The sequence below is a fragment of the Oryctolagus cuniculus genome, chromosome 10 (genome assembly GCF_051225735.1).
Source record: "Oryctolagus cuniculus isolate XC-2025 breed Fujian yellow rabbit chromosome 10, ASM5122573v1, whole genome shotgun sequence".
Taxonomy (NCBI): domain Eukaryota; kingdom Metazoa; phylum Chordata; class Mammalia; order Lagomorpha; family Leporidae; genus Oryctolagus; species Oryctolagus cuniculus.
Window position 1 is genome coordinate 103283703 of NC_142876.1, and position 24319 is coordinate 103308021.

The window sequence follows — 24319 nt, forward strand, 5'->3', positions numbered from 1 at the left end:
TTGAGGAGCCGTGGCAGCGAATTAGGGCTTTCCACCTGAGCCCCGCTGCGCCCTGCGGCGCCGGCTCGAGGCCAGGTTCCGCTGCAGGAAGCAGGGGCCCCGTCGCCCCGTCGGGCCAGACACCGGAGGGGAGGTCTGCGTCAAGGGCAGTCTCCCCACAAGTGCGCCAGTCTCTTGGCCCCGAGCAGTTCAAGCCAGACAGTCTGGAGTTGAGGGTCTGAGTGAAACAGAGAGCGCGACATTTCCCTCAGGCGGGCAACCTTGCAGCGCCAGGGTTCACCGCTCCCGCGCCTCGGTCCACGAGGCCGAAGCGTTTCCCGCCAACTCCAGGGCAGCGGCGCGCGCCGCCACCGCCGCCGCCGCCGCGAGGGGGCGCCATGAGAGGCGCTGCCGGTACCATGGCCTCCGCCGGCGGCGGCTCCCTGGGCTTCCTGGCCTGGCTCCTGCTCTTTCGAACGCGGCTCACCGAGGCCCAGGAAGCCGGGGCGGGGGCTCAGGGAGAAGCGGCGCCGCCCTCCTCTTCTCCTCTCCGTTCAGGGGGCGGCGACGAGGACCCCAGAGCGAGCTGGTGGGAAACGCTCCCTGGAGGGGGCCGTGGATTCCCGGCACCCCAGCAACTTGGGAAGAACAAGAACCAGAGCAGTTTGTTGGCATTTAACTCAGGTGACTTTCGACGTGGGGCGTCTGGAGGTGCTCTGCTGGGCGCGGGGGAGGGGGACTGCAGCCCTGCCAGTGCGGGCGGAATAGGAAGCTGCCCTGGAGTTCAAGGGCATGGCCTCCTCTTGGCCCTCTGAGGGAAGCCCTGGGCTCGACGGGCGGAGCCGGGGCCTGTTTCCTTGAGACCCTCCGCACGGTCCCTCCCCACCAGACTGTGGCGGCTCGCTCGTGAAGATCGTGGGAGGAATGGATACTGAGGAGGGGAAATGGCCCTGGCAGGTGAGCGTGCGGTTTCGAGGCTTGCACGTGTGCGGAGGCTCCCTGATCGCGGCGCAGTGGGTGCTGACCGCTGCCCACTGCATTTTAAGGTGAGGGCGGCTGCGTGAGTAGAGACAGGAAGAGTTCTGGGGTCAGCCCTGTCCTCCCTGAACAGCCCCTCAGTCCCGTTGTCCTGGCACCATGGAAAAACCCACAGCACACACAACGAGAAGGGGAGGGGATGTCGGGGTGCCCAAGGGGGTCAGGCAGGCCAGTTTTTAGGGTGACCAAGGAGGGGCTTTTGGCGACAGAGGGGTAGGAGCAGCAAGGGAGGTTGGTGTCAGGTTGAGAGGCACAAGGAATGTGTCCCAGGGTCTCTAGGAGGGCTGTGTCCTCTCTCCCACAGCCGTTTCCATTACAGCGTCAAGATGGGAGATCGAAGCATCCACAACCAAAACACCAGTCTGGTGATGCCAGTCCGGAAAATCATTGTCCACTCTCTGTTCAGAAGAGCTAGAACGGTGAAAAATGACATTGCTCTTCTCCACCTCCTGCAACCTGTGAATTTTACCTCTGCCATCCAATCCGTCTGCATCCCTTCAGAGATTCTATGGGTGGAAGCTGGGACCAACTGCTGGGTGACTGGATGGGGCAAAACATCACAGGGCGGTGAGATTCCGAGGCCGGAAGCAAACCCCGAGCGGAGGGGAGGCCGCCTTTTCCCTGGAGGAGCGCTGACGGCTCAAGGGAAGGGCAGGGAGGCAGACTGCCTGTCAGACAGGCAAGCGGGGAGCAGGGTTAGCTCGCAACAGGGAGTGGTTCCTGGTTGGCTGTGGTGCCCCTGGAAATTGTTTTAAGATCTTTTGTTGCAACACAGACCTTTGATGGCAACCATTTAGGAAAGTTGCCTCTCCTGGGGACTGGAGTTGCTCAGCCAGGAGAAGACACTCGTGGGCGAAGTCTCTCTCTGCAGATTTGTGCGGTACTGTGTCTGGATGGTCTGGGGGCATTTTGGCCTGTTCTGTGGGGACAGAGCCAGACACTATGGAGTTCTCTCCACGGCAGATTTCTGCTCAGGCAGTGGTGAGCTATCTGCCAGTCAGAGCTGCTTCTCACTGGAAGTGCCTGCCTTGGTGGGTAGGGAGCTTCCTGTCTCTGCTTATGTAGGCAGAGCCAGAAGACCCCTTTCGGTGTGACTGTGGGGCCTCCTATCTATGAGAAGAGGATACATTTGTTATCTTGGGGCTGTTGCCTGTCTGAGAGTCTGTGATCCCGTTCTAGAAAGTAATGAAGCGGGCCGGCGCTGCGGCTCACTAGGCTAATCCTCCACCTAGTGGCGCCGGCACACCGGGTTCTAGTCCCGGTCGGGGTGCTGGGTTCTGTCCTGGTTGGCCCTCTTCCAGGCCAGCTCTCTGCTGTGGCCAGGGAGTGCAGTGGAGGATGGCCCAAGTGTTTGGGCCCTGCACCCCTTGGGAGACCAGGAGAAGTACCTGGCTCCTGCCATCAGATCAACGCGGTGCGCCGGCCGCAGTGCGCTGGCCGTGGCGGCCATTGGAGGGTGAACCAATGGCAAAGGAAGACCTTTGTCTCTGTCTCTCTCACTGTCCACTCTGCCTGTCAAAAAAAAAAAAAAAAAAAAAAAAAAAAAAAAAAAAGGAATGAAGTTTTCCTGATGCACAAAGCTGTCACTGTTACCTGACAGACAGGGTTCTGATTTCTCAGGCTGGTACAACCTCATCTCTCCCTTTCTGGAAACAGACTGCCTTTTCCTTTCTTGGTTTTGTTTCTCACCCTATCCTTTCCCAGGCTGATTTTTGGACCTTGGTTTCCCTCCTTTGCCAAATATGGACAGTACTCATAGCTCTGCCTTCTTCTGGAGGGACACTGGGATCTTGGGGCACTGTCCACTTGTGCACATCCACACACCACTGGTCTTCTTTGTCAGTGAATGCAAAGCCTGCAGAAATTCTCCAGGAGGTGAACCAAGAAATCATCCACTATAAAGAGTGTAATGAAATGTTGAAGAAGGCCTCACTTTCTCGTAAAGATCTGGTCCTGGAAGGGATGATCTGTGGCTATAAGGAGGGAGGAAAGGATGCCTGCCAGGTAAGAATGGGCCCTTCCCTCATTCGCTAGCGGCATGACCTGAGTTGTGCGTTGCCTCCTCCATTCACCCCATGGGGAGAAAACCCTCACGGCTTCCCAGCCTCTTCCTTCCAAGCAGAGCAGCCCTTGCTGCCTGAGGGCACTGCTGGTGGGTAGGCGGTGTGGGGACAGACAATGCTGATGGTACACATGGAGTTTAAGGGTTCTTCTCCATGGAGCACTTACCGTGCCAGCCTGACGTTAATTCTCATTATCTCAGTTAATCCATGTCAGAACCCTGCCACCTAGACATCATCAACCTTTGTGTACACACTGCAAGGTGACATCCAAAGGCATTCGCCTAGGTCTTCCTGTGGGTATCTGTGGCCTCCCGGGCTCCTGCTGTGCCTCTGCACCAGCTGCCTTCCTGGGAAGGGAACATTTGAGTAGGTCTTAGAGGAGTATTTGGGTTTCTTGGGAAGAGGAGAACTGCACTGTAGGGAAAAGCAACAGCATGTGCAGCAAGTGAAAGGTCTGAGGGTACTTCCTTTGAAAAATTTTATTTATTTGAGAGAGTCAGACAGACACAGAGAGGGAGAGAGAGAGAGAGAGCAGAAGAGAGATGGGGGGAGCGAGCTCTCTCATCCTTTGGTTCTTCCCCAAATGCCCACACAGCCAGGGCTAGGCCAGGCTGAAGCCAGGAGCCAGGAACTCCTATATGGGACTCCTATATGGGAGATGGGAATCCAATTGCTTGTTCTGCTACTGCTGCATCCCAGGGTCTGCGTTAGCGGGAAGCTGGAGTCAGGCACTGGAGGAAGATATCAAACCCAGGGACTCCTGATATGGCATGTGAGTGTCTTAGCCACTATGCTAAGTACCTGCCTGCTCCAGAGGCACTTAAAAAAAACACTTGTGTATTTTTTTGTGTATTTGAAAGAAAGAGAAAGAGATCAAAATCTTCCATTCCTTGGCTCCTCCCCGAAATGTCTGAAACAGCTTGGACTAGGCTAGACTCAAGCCAGGAACAGGGAACTTGCTCTGGGTCTCCTGTGTGGGCAACAGGAACTCAGCCACTTGAACCATCACCCACTGCCCTCCAGGGTACAAATTAAGAGTAGACTGTACTGGACGTGGTTATGGGACTCAATTCCAGGCAAACTGATATGGGATGCAGGCGTCCCAAGTGGCAGCCTAACCCACTGTACCACAGTGCCCTCCTCTGAGGGGCACTTCTAAAAGAAATGTTTGGCCCATCTGAAGCAGTGAGGTGGCAAATATGGTCAGGGAAGTGGATCGGAGTTTAAATACATGCAGCCCGGCATGCTATGTCAAGTTTTTCGACTTCAGTCTGGCAAGATTTGGAGATGGGGCTGAGTGAGCACGATCATCTTTGCCTTTCAGAAGAATGGATCCCTTAGTGGTGTGGTCATGAACTGAAGTCTACGAGCTTATTTTCATTCTATAAGCTGTGATATTGAGTCTCAAACAGGGCCTGGGGCGGCGAGGTGGTTGGAGGAGGTGTGTTTGAGTTCTTGGTGACTGACGGCCTGTGGGGAGGGCAGTGGGAGTGAGGGAGAGAATGAAGAAGACCTGTTTTTCTCACTGGTATGATAGGAGGTGAGACCAGTGGAGCAGGTTTGGGAAAAGACATCAAGAGTTCTGCTTGAGTTGGGGTGTGTGTGGGTTGTCTAAGGATGGAACTTAAAATGTGGAGAGGGAAGTCGCTATATAAGATAGGAATGCTAGAAAAACTTCAGGCTAAATGTAAGGGTTTGGAACATCACCATGCAGAGGTGATGTTCCAAGTGTTTAAGTCACAGTTGTCTGAGAATGACCAGTCATTATATCATCTGGGGTTATTAAAAATTTCCCAGGGATCGGGCTTTGGTGCAGCAATGAAGATGCTGCTCAGTACACCTGCATTTCATATCGAGAGTGCCTGGGTTCGAGTCCCAGCTGTGCTCCTGATTCCATCTTCCTGCAACTGTGCACCTTGAGAGACAGACGGCTCGAGTTCTTGGGTGTCTTCCACCTACATGGGAGACCCAGATTGAGTTCTGGGCTCCTGAGCATTTGGGAAGTGAACCAGTGGTTTAGGGGTAATCTCTCTGTCAATCTCTCTGCCTCTCAAGTAAATAAAATAAATTTTCAAAAGTTTTACCATTAACTTTTCAGTATGTGAGTAGTCTCATATTCCCCTGCACTGAACAGTTCTCATATTCACAGAAGCCTGGGCCTGGCAGGGTTTTGGGATCTTGGGGAAGCCCTGTGTGCACCTGTCTCCTCAGTCCCTTCCAGTGCAGTCAGCCTGCTCTGAGGTGAGTCCCTTTCCATTCCTGGAGTTGATTTCTTTCTCTTTCTCCAGGGAGATTCTGGGGGCCCCTTGGTCTGTGAATTTAATAACACGTGGGTCCAGGTGGGGATTGTGAGCTGGGGCATTGGTTGTGGTCGTGAAAGACTTCCTGGAGTCTATACAGATGTTCGCTTCTACAGTAAGTGGCTGATCGCAGCAGTGAACCAGGCTGCCCGTTTCTATCCAGTGGTGTTCCTCGTCCTACTCCTGGGTCTGGTACTGCTGCATAGCATCCTGGTGACCTTTTGAGAAGGTCACCACCTCACCCACTCCCTTCCTGTTTCTGAGTCTCACACTTTCAAAAGGTGTCCTTTCCCTCCAACCTCCCATTCCATTTCAATGCTCTTGCCTCAAGTTCCAGTTGGGATCCATTGACTCTGTGGAGATGCACACAATACAGCATGGCAGGGACTGGAGCCTGCAAAGTGTCTAGACCTGTTATTCTGGTCACCTGCCTTAGCCACACCTACACCTGGGCTATGCTCTTCCTGGTGGGAAGAAGGGAGTGGACTGATCAAGCTACAGGGCCAGCTGACCTGCCAGGTGGAGCATGATGACCTGTTGACATCTTGGAGAACATCTACCAAAGAAAGAGACATCATCAACAGCGAAACAAGCCCTAGACCTGGCTTTGGATTCAGGGCTCTCACCTGAGACTTTGTCAAACACTCAGCTTGGTGACGCTCAGAGGAGTGAAGAAGGCATTGCCTCCCTGCAGAGGTGTGAGGCTTGAGACTTCCATATCTGGCTCAGTTGTCTGGGGCTGGGGGAGTTCCCTCACGCTCAAGTGAGGGCCCACCTGTCATTGGAGAGCCTCAGCCACGGATCCTCTCAGGGCCACCCAGCCTGGCACCCCCTTCCTCAGTGCCCCAGGGGCTGCATGCAGGGACACCACCCCAAATTGTGCTGAGGCAGTTATGGAGCGTGGAGGCTTCGGATGTCAACTGAATAAATGTGTGGAGAGTGTCTCCTGTGTGTTCTGAAAACTGCTTACCTACATTAGGCTTAGGTGTTTTATTTATTTTTATGTTATTTGAAAGACAGATGGAGAGAGACCTGCTGTCACTCCCAAATGCCCAGGCAAGGCTGCAGCCAGGAGCCTGGAACTCAGTTTGGGCCTCACACATGGGTGCCAGGGATCCAAGTCCTTGAGCCATCAACTGCTGCCTTCCAGGATGCACATTAGCAGGAGGTGGGTTGCAAGTGGAGTAGTGGGGATGTGAACCAGGCACTCCAGGGTAGGGTGCAGTTATCCCAAGGAGCAACTTTACCCCTGTACCACATGCTCACCCCTGGTGTATAAGCCACAGAGTAAGAGGGCAGGCCCCTATCTACTGTAGTGGGTGTTGGATAGGTGGCTTTAGTCAGTTAGATTCTGTGGCCTGTGCTCTTTATGGCCATCAACATTTCTCCATGAAGCTTTGTAGCTGAGCTTGCTAGTCATTGTATCTGGTACGTTGGAAGCCGGAGCACAATCAGAGTACTACATCCCAAGTTGTAAATCTCCATTTGCTACTTGTTTCTGCCCATCTCCTGAAAGTAGGGCCTTGAGCACCAAATCTCTGATCAGGCTCTAATGAAAACAGAAGGCTCAAGTTTAGGGAGATGATAGCTTGCGGTTCTCACCATGTCTGCTGGTTCATTTTCTTCTTCTTTTTTTTTTTAAATTTATTTTATTTATTCAAAGGAGTTACAGAGAAAGGTAGAGACAGAGAGAGAGAGGTCTTCCATCCACTCGTTCACTCCCCAGATGGCCATAACAGCTGGAGCTGCGCTGATCTGAAGCCAGGAACCAGGAGCTTCTTCCAGGTCTCCCACACGGGTGCATCTTTCCTCCCTTCCTTCTGGGCATATAACTGAATAGAATAAAAACTACATTTCTAAGTTTCTTTTAAGTGTGATGCAAACTCTGCCCAAGTAAATACAAACAGAAGTGTTGGTGGTGAATTCTGGGAAATGTCCTTAAATGGAAGCCAAACTCTTCTTCATCCCTTTCTTCCCTCTTGGCTGGACTATATATGTGGTAGCGAGAGCTTAAGCAGTTATCTTGGGACATGAAGAATATACTAAGGGTACAGAACAGCCATTTAGATGGAAGTTGGCTCTCTGGAATTGGTAGGACTGCCACTGCAGCCCTTGATCCAACAAAAAAACCAGATCCACTTTTGATTAATCCATAGTCATCTTGTGCCTCAGTTAACTCATAGAAAAACTTCATTTTAACTAATTCAGTTGTATCATCTGTTTTATTTCTGGATTGTTGTGCACATTTTAAAGTAATTTATATTAATTTTTGTTTCTACTTCCACATAGCTCATTGCTTCCTTCTCTTTCTTTTTTAAAAAGATTTATTTGCTTGAAAGGCAGAATGACACACACACAGAGTGTGTGTGTGTGTGTGTGTGTGTGTGCAAGCGAGAGCTTCTATGCTCTGTTCCACTCCCCAAATGGCTGCAATGGCCTGCCTTTCTGGAGCCAGGAGCCTAGGCCTCCCACGTGGTTGGTGGAGACCCAAGTATCTTTTGCTGCCTTCCCAGGCTCATTAGCAGGGAGCTGCATAAGAACTGGAGCAGCAGAGACTCAAACTGGCTCATTTGTGATGCCTGCATCAGAAGCAGCGGCTTAACTTGCTGTACCACAACGCCAGTAACTCCTTTATTTCTTAATATGGATAAGCTTAGATGCTTATGATGGTGAATGACTATTGTCTCTTAATATATATCTGTATTACTGTTTTATTGAGTGTAGGCTATATGTAGTAAAATGCATAGATTTCAATGTAGAATTTTATGAGGTTTAACAAATGTCTACCCTACCATGCACAGCCTAAATCATGATAAATATTTCCATAACACTAGCATATTTCCTGGTGTCCCTTTCTAGTCATCTTTTTGAAGAGATAGCCACTATCTTGATGACTGATTAGATAAGATTTGCATGTTATTGAGCCTTATATAAAATGAATCTTAGAGTGAGTACCTTTTGTTTTGACTTGTCTCCCACATATTGTTTTATATATATATATACACACACACATATATATCTTGTTATTTCATACTTTTTACTTATTTTTTAAAGAGTTATTTATTTATTTGAAAGACTCACTCAGAGAGAGAGAGAGAGAATGAGAGGTCTTCCATCTGCTGGTTCACTCCCCAGATGGCCACAATAGCCAGAGCTGAGCTGATCCAAAGTCAGGAGCCAGGAGCTTCTTCTGGGTCTCCCACACAGGTGCAGGGGCCTAAGGACTTGGGCCATCTTGTACTGCTTTCCCAGGCTACAGCAGAGAGCTGGATCGGAAGTGGAGCAGCTGGGTCTTGAACCAGCACCCATATAGGGTGCCGGCGCTTCAGGCCAGGGTGTTAACATGCTGCGCCACAGTGCCGACCCCCAAATAAATCTTTTTTAAAAAGTATGAAATAGGGGTCAGCACCCGGAAGAAGCGCCTGGCTCCTGACTTCTGATTGGCTCAGCTCCGGCCGTTGGGGCCATCTGGGGAGTGAACCAGCAGATGGAAGACCTCTCTCTCTGTCTCTACTTCTCTCTGTAACTCTGTCCTTCAAATAAATAAAATAAATCTTTTTTTTTTTAAAAGGTAGAATTACAGAGAGAGAGAGGGAGAGTGTGCCAGCTTCCATCCTCTGTATCACTCCCCAAATGGCTACAACAGCCAGGGCTGGGCCAGGCTGAAGCCAGGAGCTTCTTCCAGGTCTCCCAGATGGGTTGCAGGGGCCCAAGTACTGGAGCCATCTTTCACTTGTTTTCCCCAGGCACAATAGCAGGGAGATGGATTGGAAATGGAGCAGCTGGGCCAGCGCCGTGGCTCAATAGGCTAATCCTCCGCCTGCGGCGCCGGCACACTAGTCCTGGTCGGGACACCCGATTCTGTCCCGGTTGCCTCTCTTCCAGGCCAGCTTTCTCTCTGCTGTGTACAGTGGAGGATGGCCCAAGTGCTTGGGCCCTGCACCCCATGGGAGACCAGGAGAAGCACCTGGCTCCTGGCTTCAGATCAGCGCGGTGCACTGGCCGTGGTGGCCATTGAAGGGTGAACCAATGGCAAATGGAAGACCTTTCTCTCTGTCTCGCTCACTGTCCACTCTGCCTGTCAAAAAAAAAAAAAAAAAAAGGAAGTGGAACAGCTGGGACTCAAACTGGAACCCATATGGGATGCCAGTGTTGCAGGCAGCTGCTTACCCGCTATGCCACAGTGCCAGTCCCTATTTCATACCTTTTAATTGTGGAATAGTTTTTATTGTTTTATTTTTATTATTATTATTTTTTTATTTCTTGACAGGTAGAGTGGACAGTGAGAGAGAGAGACAGAGAGGAAAGTCTTCCTTTGCCGTTGGTTCACCCTCCAATGGCCGCCGCGGCTGGCACACTGCGACCGGTGCACCGCACTGATCCGAAGGCAGGAGCCAGGTGCTTCTCCTGGTCTCCCATGCGGGTGCAGGGCCCAAGCACTTGGGCCATCCTCCACTGCACTCCCTGGCCACAGCAGAGAGCTGGCCTGGAAGAGGGGCAACCGGGACAGGATCCGGCGCCCCGACTGGGACTAGAACCTGGTGTGCTGGCGCCGCTAGGCGGAGGATTAGCCTAGTGAGCCGCGGCGCCGGCTATTTTTTATTGTTTTGATGACTGACATTGAATTGTTTGGATTTTGGCCAGTTATGAACAAAGCTGCTAGTTTAAGACTTTTTCTCTCACTTCTTTTGGGAAGACACCTAAGAGTAAAACAGCAGGTTCATAGAATACATGTAAGTTTAATGTAATTAGAAATTTCTGAAGACTTTTCCAAATTGGCTGTACCATTTTATAGTCTGAGTAGCAGTAAATGAGTTTGAGCACATCTACTCAAACTCAGTACTTCTTTTGATCAATTGTAATAGGTGTGAAATGGTGTTTCACTTAGGTTTTCATTTGCATTTCCCTGTGATTAATGACATTTAGCACCCTTCTGTATGCTATTAATCACTTGTTTGCATATCTTTTTTTAAAAAATTTATTTCATTTATTTTAAAGCAGAGTGATGGAGAAAGTGGGAGAGACAGATTTTCTATTTGATGATTCATCTCCCAAATGGCTACAACAGCTAGAGTTAGGCCAAGCTGAAGCCAGGAGCCAGGAACTCCATCTGGGTCTCCCATGTGGGTGGCAAGGACCCAAGTACTTGGGCCACCATCCACTGATTTCCCAGGAGCATTAGCAGAGAGCTGGATCAGAAGCAGAACAGCTGGGACTCTAACCAGCACTCTGATATGGGATGCCAGTATCTCAAGTAGTGGCTTAACCCAGAGTGCTACAACACTGACCAGCTGCATATCTTCTTTTGTGAAGTGTCTTTTCAAATGTTTTGCCCATTTAAAATAATGAGGATGTTGTTTTTTATTGCTAATTTATAAATATCCTTCATATATATATTTTAAAGATTTATTTTATTTATTTGAAAGAGTTATAGAGAGAGGTAAGAGACAGAGAGAGGTCTTCCACTTGCTGGTTCACTCCCCAGATGACTGCAATGACTGGAGCTATGCCAATCCGAAGCCAGGAGCCAGGAGCTTCTTCCGGGTCTCCCATGCAGGTGCAGGGGCCCAAGGGCTTGGGCCATCTTCTACTGCTTTCCCAGACCATAGCAGAGAGCTGGATCAGAAGAGGAGCAGCTGGGACTAGAATCGGTGCCCATATGGGATGCCGGTACTTCAGGCCAGGGCTTTAACCCGTTATGCCACAGCGCCAGCCTCATCTTCATAGATTTTGATTAGAGCTTAAAATCTGTGACTGGCTTTGTTCCCTTTCTTAAATGGGGGATGCAAAATTTTTTCTTCTGTTTTTCTTTTAAAAGCTTTATAGTTTTAGCTTTTATATGTAGGTCTATGGTCTACAAATAAATTTTTGTGTATGGAATGATAAAGGGATTGAAGTATATTTGTTCATAACTTTAATGTTTATTCACTTGTTGAAAATGCACATTGGTTTACAGTATTAGCTTACTGTACATTTTTTATGCCTATTTCTGGATTCTATTCAGTTTCTTACTATTTATATACTTTTAAAAATAAGATTTATGTATTTATTTGAAAAGCAGAGTTAGAGGGAAGGAGGGAGGGAGAAGTAGAGAGGGAGATATATATCTTTCATCTGCTGGCTCACTCCCCAGATGGCCACAACGGAGCCAGGAGCCTGGAACTCCATCCAGGTCTCCCACGTGGGTGGCAGGGAGCCAAGTACTTGGACCATCACTTGCAGCCTTCCAGGATGAATATTAGCAGGAAGCCTTTTTCAAAACCTCATGTAGGGGCCTGCATTTGTGGTGTAGCAGGTTAAGCGACTGCCCACTCTGCTTCTGATCAACTCACTGGTAATGTGCCTGAGAAAGCAGTGGAAGACAGCGCATGTGCACGGGTCCCTGCCACACCCATGTGGGATACCCGGTCGGGGTCCAGGTTTCTGCTTCAGTAGGCCGAGTCCTGGCTGTTTTGGTCATATGGGAATGAACCACAGATGGAAGATATCATTTTCCCTGTCTCTCTCTCTCTCTCTCTCTCTCTCTCTCTCTCACACACACAGGTACAGTTATAGACAGTGAGAAAGAGAGAAAGGTCTTCCTTCCATTGGTTCACTTCCCAAATGGCTGCTACGGCTGGCGCTGCACTGGTCCGAAGCCAGGAGCTGGGTGCTTCCTCCTGGTCTCCCATGTGCATGCAGGGACCCAAGCACTTGGGCCATCCTCCGCTGCCCTCTTGGTCCACAGCAGAGAGCGGGACTGGAAGAGGAGCAACCGGGACTAGAACCCGGGGTGCCAGTGCCACAGGAGGAGGATTAGCCAAGTGAGCCACAGCGCTGGACCTCTCTGTCTTTCAAATAAATAAAATAAATCTCTTTTTAAAAAAGTACCGCAGGCCGGCGGAGGATTAGCCTAGTGAGCCGCGGCGCCGGCACACCGGGTTCTAGTCCCGGTTGGGGCGCCGGATTCTGTCCTGGTTGCCCCTCTTCCAGGCCAGCTCTCTGCTGTGGCCAGGGAGTGCAGTGGAGGATGGCCCAAGTGCTTGGGCCCTGCACCCCATGGGAGACCAGGAAAAGCACCTGGCTCCTGGCTTCTGCCATCGGATCAGCGCGGTGCGCCGGCCGCAGCGCGCCGGCCGCGGCGGCCATTGGAGAGTGAACCAACGGCAAAGGAAGACCTTTCTCTCTCTCTCTCTCTCTCTCACTGTCCACTCTGCCTGTCCAAAAAAAAAAAAAAAAAAAAAAAAAAAAAAGTACCGCATGTATCTCTCTAACTCTGGGCAACCATGATTTTGTTTTCTATTTCTAAAGTTTTATCTTTTTAAAAGTTTTATATAAAAGTAAATATACAGCATGTAACCTTTCAAACCTTTCAAGGTTAGCTTTTTTTTTTTTCAATCCACGTAGTTTCCTGGAAGTCCATTCAAACTGTTGCACATATGCACAGGTCATTTCTTGGTATTGCTAAGTAGTATTCCGTGGTATATGTGTACCATAGTTTCACCATTCACGCACTGAAGGACATCTAGATTTGTATTAACCTCTTATTACCTCTGCAATAAACTTAGTGACTTAAAACAACTCAAATTTATTATTTTGGAGTTCTGAAGGTCAGAAACCCCAAGGTCAAGGTTGGCTGGCTGTGTCCCCTCTGCGGGCCCTAGGGGAGAATCTGTTTCCTTGCCATTTCTAGTGTCTGGAGACTGCCTGTGTTCCTGGACTTGTGGCCTCTTCCTGCATCTTCAAATCTTTCTCTCTGACCTCTACTTTGGGCCTCATATCTGTTACTGACTTCAATCTTCTGGGCTTTTTATTCCTTCCTTTCTTTTTTTAAAAAGATTTATTTATTTGAAAGGTAGAGAGGCAGAGGTAGAGAGAGTGGTGGGTGTGTGTGGGGGGTCTTCCATTCACGGTTGCACTCCCCAAATGGCAGCAATGACCAGAGCTGAGCTAATCTGAAGCCAGGAGCTTATTCCGGGTCTCCCATGGGAGTACAGAGGCCCAAGGACTTGGGCCATCTTCTACTGCTATCCCAGGCCATAGCTGAGAGCTGGATTGGAAGAGGGGCAGCTGGGACTAGAATGAGTGCCCATATGAGATGCCAGCACTGCAGTTGGCGACTTTACCGATACATCATAGCACTGGCCCCTGGTCTCTTTCTTATAAGGACAGTTATGACTACATTGGATCTGCTTGGATAATCCAGAGAGTTCTGTATGTCAAGATCTTTTTTTTAAAAAAAAGAAAACAGATTTAATTATTTGAAAGTCTGAGTTACAGAGAGAGAGAGAGAGAGAGAGAGAGAGAACTCTTTCATCTGATGGTTTACTTCCCATATGGCTGCAACAGCCAGAGCTGGGCCAGGCCCAAACTAGGAGCCAGGAGCTTCATCCCAGTCTCCCACATGGGTGCAGGGGCCCGGGTACTTGGCCCATCTTCTGCTTTTCCCAGGCCATTAGCAGGGAGCTAGAATGGAAGTGGAACAGAGAGGACATGAACTGATACCCTTATGGGATACCGGCATTGAAGGTGGCAGCTTTACCCACTATACCACAATGCCAGCCCCAAGATCCTTTTTAATTCATTTTTTAATTTTAATTTTTTTAATTTATTTTTTGACAGGCAGAGTGGACAGTGAGAGACAGAGAGAAAGGTCTTCCTTTACCATTGGTTCACCCTCCAATGGCCGCTGGTTCACCCTCCATCACCGCGCTGATCCGATGGCAGGAGCCAGGTGCTTCTCCTGGTCTCCCATGGGGTGCAGGGCCCAAGCACTTGGGCCATCCTCCACTGCACTCACTGGCCACAGCAGAGAGCTGGCCTGGAAGAGGGGCAACAGGGACAGAATCCGGCGCCCCGACCGGGACTAGAACCCGGTGTGCTGGTGCCGCAAGGCGGAGGATTAGCCTAGTGAGCCGCGGCGCTGGCCTTTTAATTCATTTTTAAAAAATAGTTATTTTATTTGAAATCCAGAATTACATATAGAGGGAGACCACCCCCTTCCCCCTGACAGACTTCCCAGGATTGGGCTAGGCTGAAGCCAGGAGCCTGGAACCCCATCTGGGTCTCCAAGTGGTTAGCAGGGGGCCCAAGCACTTGGACCAACTTTCCAGGTGCATTAGCAGGGAGCTGGATTGGAAATAGAGCATCTGGGACTTGGATGGCACTCATCTGGGATACAGGTGTCACAAGAAGTGGCTTAAAGTGGCGCATCACAATGCTGGCTCTTTAGTTTGATTTTTGCTTGCCATGTAGGGTAACATATTCTCAGGTTCCATGGATTAGGATGTGTGTGTGTGTGTGTGTGTGTGGTTTTTTTTTTTTTTTTTTTTTTTTACAGGCGGAGTGGACAGTGAGAGAGAGAGACAGAGAGAAAGGTCTTCCTTTTCCATTGGTTCAGCCCTCAATGGCCGCTACGGCTGGTGTGCTGCGGCCGGCACACCGCGCTGATCCGAAGCCAGGAGCCAGGTGCTTCTCCTGGTCTCCCATGAGGGTGCAGGGCCCAAGCACTTGGGGCATCCTTCACTGCACTCCCAGGCCACAGCTGAGAGGTGGACTGGAAGTGGAGCAAACGGGACAGAATCCCGCGTCCCGACCGAGACTAGAACCCGGTGTGCCGGCGCCGCAGGCAGAGGATTAGCCTGTTGAGCCGCGGTGCCGGCCAGGCTGTGTATTTCTATGGTAAGCAAAGATGTCTACTATAGGGTCAATCCTAGATGTTGGCTATTGTGACTAAAGATAAACGTTCTGATTCGTTTTTTTTTTTAAGTATATGCGAACACAAATCCTTATTTCTCAGGTATAAATGCCCAAGAGTATAATTTCTAGGTCATATGGTAATTGCATAATTATTTTGTAAAAAATTTTAAATCTGTTTTCCAGAATGGTTATGATATTTTACATTTCCACCACAATGTATGGATGATTCAGTATCTGCACCTCTGTCAGTATTTGGTGTATTCACTATTTTTTAAAATTTATTTTAGCCAGTCTGCTGGTTTATAGTATATATAGATATCTCACTGTGGTTTTAATTTGTGTTTTCCTAATGGCTAATGATGTTTAAAAACTTTTTTTTTTAATGTGGATGTTGATTTTCAAAAAGGTAGTAGTATCATCTCTATCGCAGTGGTTAGTAATGTTAAGGAGTTTCAATATTTATTTATTATTATTTTTTAAAATTTTTTGACAGGCAGAGTTAGACAGTGAGAGAGAGAGGGAGACAGAGAGAAAGGTCTTCCTTCCGTTGGTTCACCCCCCAAGTGGCCGCTGCGGCCGGCGCGCCGCGCTGATCCGAAGCCAGGAGCCAGGTGCTTCTCCTGGTCTCCCATGCGGGTGCAGGGCCCAAGGACCTGGGCCATCCTCCGCTACCCTCCAGGAGTTTCAATTTTATTACACACGAGTCGGGGAGGGAATTTTGGGAAAGACCTGGCCCAATATAAGCCTGGGGAAAAGGGGGTTGTGCACTCACCTCTTTGGAACAAAGGTCGGCGCGAGGTTGCACCTGCTCACAAGCTGTCACTTCGGCTAAGGACTAGGCCAGGGAACGCTGATTGCCTAGATGGTGCCCCTTTGCTGAGAAGGAGCGGCCTGCGACCCTTCAGAGCTGGCTTTATGGCCCCGCCCCGCCCGGCCCCGCCCCGACCACGTGACCGGCGCATTTCCCGCCAGCACCGGGCAGGGACACGCGCCACCGCGAGGGAGCGCCAGAAGCAGGGCTTCCTTGTAGCGCCGATGGCGTTCGCTGGCTGCAGCTCGCTGGGCCTCCTGGCCTGGCTCCTTCTCCTTCAGCTCTGGCTCGGCGAGGCCCAAGCGCCCTGGGCAGGGGCGGGGGCATCTTCCCCTTCTCTCCCCTCAGGGGTTGGCCGCGGGGACCCCGGAACGAGCTGGTGGGAGTCGCTCGCCGTAGAGGTCCCGGGACCCCCGGCACGCCCCGATTCCATGGCATTTGCTCCAGGTGACTCCTATAATGCTCATGCAAAACGAAGGGACACGGCATCGGCTGGGGACAGTACTCCAGGGACAATGATTTCAGGTGATGTTTCGGGGCCACAGCCAGCCTCTGGGAACTGGCCTGCCCTGAGGGGGGGTGGGACCCTGCTCTGGAAGGGTGGTGGTGGGGCACTGAGTGGACCCAACTGCCCTTGAGATCTGAGAGGACCCAGGTCCGCTCTGACCAGTCCTGCAAGATACAGAGCTGCCCTGCAGAGTGGGAGAGGATGTGGCCTTGCTTTTAGGGTTCTGAACCCCAGCCGGCCCTGGTGGTGGTAGTGAATGGCAAGGAGCAGGTGCTTTATTCTCGCTCCCTTCCTTCACTGACCTGCTCCAGGATGTGGCCATAGAATTCTGAGGATAGTTGGTGGCGCGCCAGCCCCAGAGAGGAAGTGGCCCTGGCAGGTGAGCCTGCAGGTCAACGATAAACACGTATGTGGAGGCTCCCTCATTGCCCATCAGTGGGTCCTGACTGCTGGCCATTGCATATTTGGGTGAGTGTTTGGGGCTGAGAATGTGGGTCCCTGATCTGCTGGCCTTCAGCCAGTCCTCTCTCTCTCTCGACTCCCTCCCCCTCATCTGATAAAGGGGGTAGGGTCTCCGTAGTTGTTTGGTTGGGGGGAGACCTGAGGAGTGGCATTACTGCCAAGCCCCAAGTGGTGGTGCTGCTGTTCTGGGGACGCATGTGGAGCCCTGCTGGCCAGAGTGGTCAGGGGTCCCGGGAAGGGGTGTGGTTTGGAGGGGGAGGTGGCTGTTAGCTGGCCTGAGATGGACGCCTGAGAGGGAGTGGTGGGGGAGTATATAGATCCTTCAGGCTCTCCCTGCAGCTTTATGGAGTACACGGTGAAGCTGGGAGATATAGACGTCAATCATCAATCCAACATGGCAGTCGTGGTCCCTGTCCGAGACATCGTTATGCACCACGATTATAGTTCTCGGGGAACGATCTCCGATGACATTGCACTTGCTCTGCTCGACTTCCCTGTGAATTACTCCACACACATTCAGCCTGTGTGCCTCCCGGAAAAGACCTTCTTGGTGCCAGATGGGACGACGTGCTGGGTAACTGGATGGGGCAAACTAGAAGAAACAGGTGAGGCTATGAAGCAAGATTATAGCAACTTCTGAGGCTACCTGGGCCCTGGGGTCAGCCTACAAACTGGAAGAAGGGGCAGAGAGGCATATTTGCTAGTAGGTAGATAAGGGAGGAGGGTAGAGAAGATGTTGCCAGGGAGTAATGTCACAGCAATTTATGTGTTTATGTTCATTTGCCTGGACCTGGAGGCTTGGGTGCCAAGCATAGTGTGGTCTCCAGGGTGGATTTCAGCTTAGGATAAGATGAGCTGTTTGGCTGGCGCCGCGGCTCACTTGGCTAATCCACCGCCTGTGGTGCCGGTGCTCTGGGTTCTAGTCCCAGTTAGGGTGCTGGATTCTGTCCCAGTTGCTCCTCTTCCAGTCCATCTCTCTGCTGTGGCCCGGGAGTGCAGTGGAGGATGGCCCAAGTGCTTGGGCCCTGCACCCACATGGGAGACCAGGAGGAAGCACCTGGCTCCTGGCTTCGGATTGGCGCAGTGCGCCAGCCGTATCAACCATTTGGGGGTTGAACCAATGGAAAAAGGAAGACCTTTCTGTCTCTTTCTCTCACTGTCTGTAGTGATACGCAGAGAGATGCTGGGTTTTGATTCCTCAGGCTGAGAAGACCTTGCCTTCCCTCCCCTGGGCTCTTTGTACATCTCCTGTCTTGATTGGGATCTTTTTTTTTTTTTTTTTTTTTGACAGGCAGAGTGGACAGTGAGAGAGAGAGAGACAGAGAGAAAGGTCTTCCTTTACCGTTGGTTCACCCTCCAATGGCCACCGTGGCCGGCCCGCTGCAGCCGGCGCACTGCGCTGATCCGATGGCAGGAGCCAGGTGCTTCTCCTGGTCTCCCATGGGTTGCAGGGCCCAAGTACTTGGGCCATCCTCCACTGCACTCCCTGGCCACAGCAGAGAGCTGGCCTGGAAGAGGGGTAACCGGGACAGAATCCGGCGCCCCAACCAGGACTAGAACCCGGTGTGCCGGCGCCGCAAGGCGGAAGATTAGCCTAGTGAGCTGCGGCGCCAGCCTTGATTGGGATCTTATAGCCTCCTCTACCCTTGTTATTGTTAGCCTCATTTCCTCCAGGGTCCGATGGGGACAATATGAAATGCCTATGAGGATAACTGAACACACTGTTCTGGAATGCAGGATTGGATGCTGGCTACTTCTGTCCCATCCTTACGTAGATCAACTCATTACTACTTTGTTTCTTCAGATAAACCAGATAAAGCACCAAAGATGCTCCAGGAGGCTGACTTAACCATTATGCGTTACAAGGAATGTAATAGGTTACTCAAGAGACTGATGAAGGCTAAGAATGACGTGGTCAGGAAAGGGGCTGTCTGTGGCTATAGTGATAAAGGAAAGGATTCTTGCCAGGTCAGTTGCTGGGCCCTGTGTTACACTTGTCTCCTGAAAGCTTCCTCATCCCCAGGCAGTAGGGCCTGGATCATTGCCTAGCCCTCCACTCACCCTTCTTCACGTTAGTGAGAAGTGAGGAGAGTCAGGGTTAACCTAACCTGGTCCTCCAGGAGAGAAAGGCTGTCCCTGCTTGGAAGGGTAGGGGCAGGGGTGGGTCCAGGGTGAATCAGGCAGGTGATACTGGTGGTACAAGTTCCATGTTTTCAGCCTCCTAGTGTGTCACAGGCAATGTACCTGGGCAGGCACTTGACTCGCTATTATCTCAGAGTTAAGTGTCTTTTCTTGGCTTATATTCAGTTTTTTGAAACAGTCTTGTTTGAATAGGTACATAATATTTATTTATTAAAAATTTTAAATTCAGCTACCTCATATTCATGGAAATCTAGGTTTAGCATTTCCTTTGGAATGCATGGGGATGCCCCCACGTGTGCCTGATTTCGAGCGCTTTGCCAGCATACTCGGCCTGCTCTGATGTGGATCTGTTCCATGCCTGCCATTTCTTTCTTTCTCTTTCCTCAGGGAGATTCTGGGGGGCCCTTGGTCTGTGAGTATAATGAAACATGGATCCAGGTGGGGATTGTGAGCTGGGGCGTTGGCTGTGGTCATGAAGGCTATCCTGGAGTCTACACAGAAGTTAGTTTTTATGTGGACTGGGTCAAAAGACACATGAATCAAGCTTCCTGTCTGGATTCAACGGCCTTCCTTGTCCTCCTCCTGTGTCTGGTGTTGCCACTGGGCTCCTAGCAACCCTGTGATCACACCAGCCCACTCCCCTCCTGTTTCTTAATCTCACGCTTCACAATAAATTCCCACCAACCTCCTGTTCCATCTCAACGCCCTTCCTTGAAATCCAGTTGGGATTGAGTGAACCTGTGAAGACCCACACATGTCAGAGATAATGAGGCTGTGAAGTGTCCCAGCCTGGAGCAGGTGTTACCCACCTCAGCAACACTTAGACTGGGGCTGTGCCCTTCCTGGTAGGAAGGAGGGAGTGAACCGATTATGCTATAGGGCCAGCTGATCTGCCAGGTGGAACATGATGGCTTGTTGACATCTTGAACATTACTGAAGAAGAGACATCATCAGCAGGGAAACAAACCCTCGACCTGGCTCTGGATTCAGGGCACTCAGCTTAGAGATTGTCAAACTAGTCAGCATGGTGATTGCTCAGAGGGGATGATGGAGGCATTGCCATGGCCCTACAGAGCTGGGAGGCCCTCACTTCCACTTCCAGCTCAAGTGCCTGTGGCTGGGGAGGTTCCCTTGTACCCTAGTGAGAAGCTGCCTGTCAGTAGAGGGTCTCAGCCACACAACCGAGTCTGGCTCCTCTGACATTGGCTGCATCCAGAGACTTCCCCAGGTCCAACACACACGTACAAGTTGTGCTGAGGCATAATGGAGTGTGGAGGCTTCAGATATCAACTGAATAAATGTTTGGAGAGTGTCTGCTGTGTGCTTCTGAGTTCTGCTGCCCTGTGGGGGCCTGGTCACATGAACCGTACTCTAGAGAGCTCTTCACTGTGTACCTGGGGAACACACTCCTGGTCTGCAGTGGACTGTAGAAGATCGGAGATGAGGAGCTGTCTGCCCCCAGCAGGTCTGATGGGTGGTCCTAGGCAGCGCCATCTACAGCCTGTGTTCTGTTTTCTCCATCAGCACCTCTAGAGCTTGCAGGGTTGTGGCACTGTTGAGCAGCCTCTGGCATGAGGAGCAGGGCAGCAAGAGGGACAGAGTTTCAAGCATTGCACACCCTGTTGTCCTTGTGCCTCCTTGCTCTGCCTTTGGGGCATTCCGTGGATACGGGCTGGGCGTTGATCTCAAAGAACTGAGTACCCACAGGGAGGAGAAAAGGTGGAAGAGGCCCATTGAGAGAAAAAAGGGGTCCTGCCTCCGAGTTCTTGGCTAGTCTGAGTAACCCAGGTGGCTCCTGGTCGTCCCAGCCTTTGTCTCCTGCACATACATCTGTCTAGATAAGTGCCAAAGCTCCCAGATATCAGAGGCCCTCGGTCTGATTGCCTTACCTGCTGCCTGAGGGAGACTGGGACAGGAAACCTCTGCTTCTCCAGCCCTCTGTGAACACCGCCATCCCAGTAAGTCCTGGGTCTCATCCTTCATGGAGAGGTGAACCATGGCAGAGGTGAGGCCCCGAGGCTTGCCGCCCACCCTCAGTGTCATGTGCAGCTTTCTCTCCTGTGCATCTAGCTGCCCCTTTTCTCTGTTGGTGCTTGTGCTGCATAAGCCCCCAGAACAAGCCTGGCCTCGCCCAGGAGCCACTCTGGCCTTCACTGCGCTGGGTCATGTGACATGCAGTCCCTGGCCATGTAGGTCCTGGGTTCCTTTTTCTGTCTCCTTGGATGGACAGTCTTCCTATAGGTCAGGCAATGTGTCCATTCTTTCATTATCCTTTGTCCTCCAGCTCCCAACATGGGCAGAGAAGTTCAGGAATTATATGGAGAATGAATAATGATGGAGTAGGTAACGGTACTCACACTCTGTCTCCCTACTCCTCCCTCTCTCTGCCCTCTCAGCTCATCTCTGTCCCCATTCCTTTCCAGGTTGCCTCAGAGAAGAAGGAAGAGCACAAGAGGGCGGGAAGGTTACAGCCCCTGTGGTAGGAGAAGTTCCAGGCTCTGGAAAGTTAGGGTTGCAGATAGGGTGCCCTTTGGTCTGCATATGTTAGAGCACATGCTTTGGTGGGAGGAACTCAGAATCAGCTCTAACGTATTGTCACTGAGAATAGCTATGGTCACCAGGAAGGATAGGCGTGGCCCCCAGAGAACAGCAGTCTAAGGGCCACACAGCTATGAGGAGTCTTAACAAATACTTGTGGATTACTGACTACTCAGGCAGAGGTCTGAGGCCACAACTGGATGTGGATTGCAAGTTGGGGCTGTCACTAGGAGGCCCCTTAGGTAAAGGGCTTGGAGGCTGGGTAGAAGCAGCCTCTGGGGGAGACAGGTGACATGAGAAGGAGCGGTCGAGTGGCAGAGGGTCCTACTAAGAATATTCTAATCTGGAAGAGGGGATACAACAGTCAAACACACAAACCAGTGGGCCACTAGTCTCTAGGGGCAAGTGACATACAGCAGTGTTTGTAGTGTCCAGATTGTGGTCTGAGATCTGTCTCCCCACAAAAGAAATGGGCTTCTTGGAGAGTGGCTAAAAAAAAAACAAAACAAAAAACATGTGTGTGTGAAATGGGCCTGAAATGTCATGTCACAGCAGAGAGCAAAGAAGCTTTCCCAGACTCCTGGGATCGTGACAGACTGACTCAGGACCCCACCGGAAGAGGCCCCCGTGTGAGGTGTGGAGTTCCAGCTCTGTCCCACAGGCAGAGATTCACATCACCCCGGCTCCTGGAAACATTGAGTCACATCCGCACCTGTTACAGAAAGTGCCCTGGGTGCAGGAATGGATTCCTTCTCCGGAGGTGCCCATGGTAACTGGTGTGCAGGCAAGTGAAGATCCAGTCTCTCCCTCAATGTAGGACAAGTTGGAAGGGACGCTTGTGGGACCCTCTGGGACCTCAGTGCCACTGCTTTGTGGCTCAGCTCCTCTCTCGCACACAGTGCCCTCTCCGAGTCGGAGTAGTCCTGGGAACCCCACTAAGACACTGCCTGGCAAGAGCTGGGACAACCCCGGCTTCAGGAAGCGTCTCAGTGATGTGCTGTGCAGCAAGTCACCCAAGGTCAGGGCCAAAATCAACCCAGGGTGTTGTGCTTGAGCCGCCTTACTTCTTACTCCAGGATTCTTATTTGCAAATCCACTGCCTGGCTGAAATTTCTTTTAATCTCTAGTCAGTAGAGTGCTTTTGTGGTCATTTGTGGACATGCCCAGGGCAGGAGAAAATTTAAATTCTTTGTTCCTAGTGAGCTTGAGCCATGAGGTGTTTTGTTTGCCTTTCTCAACTCATATCACGAACAAGTGTCTTTTTCTGTCATTTCCTGCATAGCAGTTTTTACATTTTTGTACTTTCTGGGTCCTTCCCTGGTTAGAAGGATCCCAAGCATCCTGCTGTAATGCTGCTTGGTATTGCTAGGCACCAAAAGGCTGGGATGTATCTCATGCAGGAAGTAGGTGTGTTAGGTCAGGTTTGCTCAGGTTTGTGTATGGTGATGTGAGCCACGAGTGCAATGAATCAAGAGGTTGCGCTCAATGAGGAAAGCACACAGAGCACGGTCCTGTGTTGATTGGTGAGAATGTCGATAGCAGATGCTCACAGGCACAGCGCTGTGTTTCCCCTAGGAGCAGTGGCTCCATTACGTGCAAGGTTGGCGCTTGTGATGCGTTTGTAAAACATAACTCCTGTGCTGGAGAGATTCATCTGTTTTTCTCACCATTTTGTTGGTTATTTGGGCGGCTCTGATGGTTTGGTCTGAGCTCATTCCCATGGCTGCATTCAGCCGGTAGCTGTTCCAGTGCCATGGTGAACCACGAAGGCCTTGCTCACCTGTGAGTGGTGATGTGGGAGTATTGTTAGGGGTGCCTCAGTTTCCTCGAAGGACCTCTGAGTCTGCAGTGGGCTAGAGCTGGTGGACTCAGGTCTCAGGTGGTCCAAGGGCGTGGAAACAGAAGCGACAGTGCCTCTTACCGCGGAGTTCGGAGTTTGTACCACCTTCCTTCTGCCACATTGTGAGGACAAGTCACAGGCCAGCTCCTATTTCCCGAGGGTGGGAATGGAGATGCAAAATATTGTGGTCAGATTTTCTAATATACCATAGTAAGTGAATAATTGCCGTGCATTGAAACATATTAAAATATGTGATCTTTATAAAACATTTTCTAGTGTATCAGGGAGAGAAGTGATAGAATTATGGGGTCACTATTTTCAGTTCCCAGTGAATTTGTGGATCTAGGCCAACATGATCAAAAAAACCAGCAACTCCCTCATATGAAAACATCCAGGCATCGCTGAGTCCCTACTTCAAGTGAAAGACCCAGAAGCAGTTCCAGACTCCTGACCTCAGCCTATGTCAGACCTGGCTGTCGCGGGCATTTGTGCAGTGATCCAGCAGATAGAAGACCTCTCTCTACCTTTCTAATAAGAATGAATGTAAATACGTAAAAATGTAGAAAGGATATGCTAAATACAAAACGGTGTGCAGGACTAAAGTGTCCATTCCTGAGAAGTGGTTTTGTGTGATAACACCACAAAGACACACAAGCAAGTAACTGTATAAATGTGATATTGATGATTTCACTTGAGGATACAGAGGCTTGTGGATAGAATGATTTCCATTTCTTGGCACAAGAATTGTCTCTTTATAATGTTTAAGGTATAAATTTGTTTTATGTGGATTTATGCATCAGTTTTATTTTACCAGAAAAAAAAAGTAGAACTATTAATGAAATTGGTGTGTGAGGCTTCCTGGGGGCGGGGTAATCTTTTCACTGAAGTGCATGAGATTAATCACGTATTCGGAGTCCCATCCTTTACAGCTGGTTATGGAATTCTGGGGAAGCAGCTTTC

At 50.6% G+C, this 24319-nt stretch overlaps 1 protein-coding gene across 2 annotated transcripts; it reads left to right on the forward strand.

Moving 5' to 3' along the window:
• The first annotated feature begins 257 nt into the window (after positions 1 to 257).
• Positions 258 to 19727, forward strand: LOC149124379 (serine protease 44-like). Of its 2 annotated transcripts, XM_089306408.1 has the most exons (8): positions 306 to 663; positions 869 to 1025; positions 1322 to 1584; positions 16317 to 16394; positions 16689 to 16845; positions 17179 to 17444; positions 18644 to 18807; positions 19369 to 19727. In XM_089306408.1, exons 1-8 carry the CDS (start codon positions 378 to 380, stop codon positions 19591 to 19593), a joined length of 1596 nt encoding a protein of 531 aa, XP_089162534.1. In that variant the 5' UTR covers positions 306 to 377; the 3' UTR covers positions 19594 to 19727. The 2 variants fall into 2 exon arrangements, with proteins under 2 accessions (XP_089162535.1, XP_089162534.1); XM_089306409.1 differs by lacking the exons at positions 16317 to 16394; positions 16689 to 16845; positions 17179 to 17444; positions 18644 to 18807; positions 19369 to 19727 and adding an exon at positions 2861 to 3194 and having other exon boundaries at positions 258 to 663.
• The last annotated feature ends 4592 nt before the right edge of the window (positions 19728 to 24319 follow it).

Coding starts and splice junctions, on each gene's coding strand:
- LOC149124379 (XM_089306408.1), top strand. CDS start 378: ATGAGAGGCGCTGCCGGTACCATGGCCTCCGCCGGCGGCGGCTCCCTG. Junction 664..868: donor TTTGTTGGCATTTAACTCAG/GTGACTTTCGAC, acceptor CCTCCCCACCAG/ACTGTGGCGGCTCGCTCGTG. Junction 1,585..16,316: donor GGGCAAAACATCACAGGGCG/GTGAGATTCCGA, acceptor CATTTGCTCCAG/GTGACTCCTATAATGCTCAT.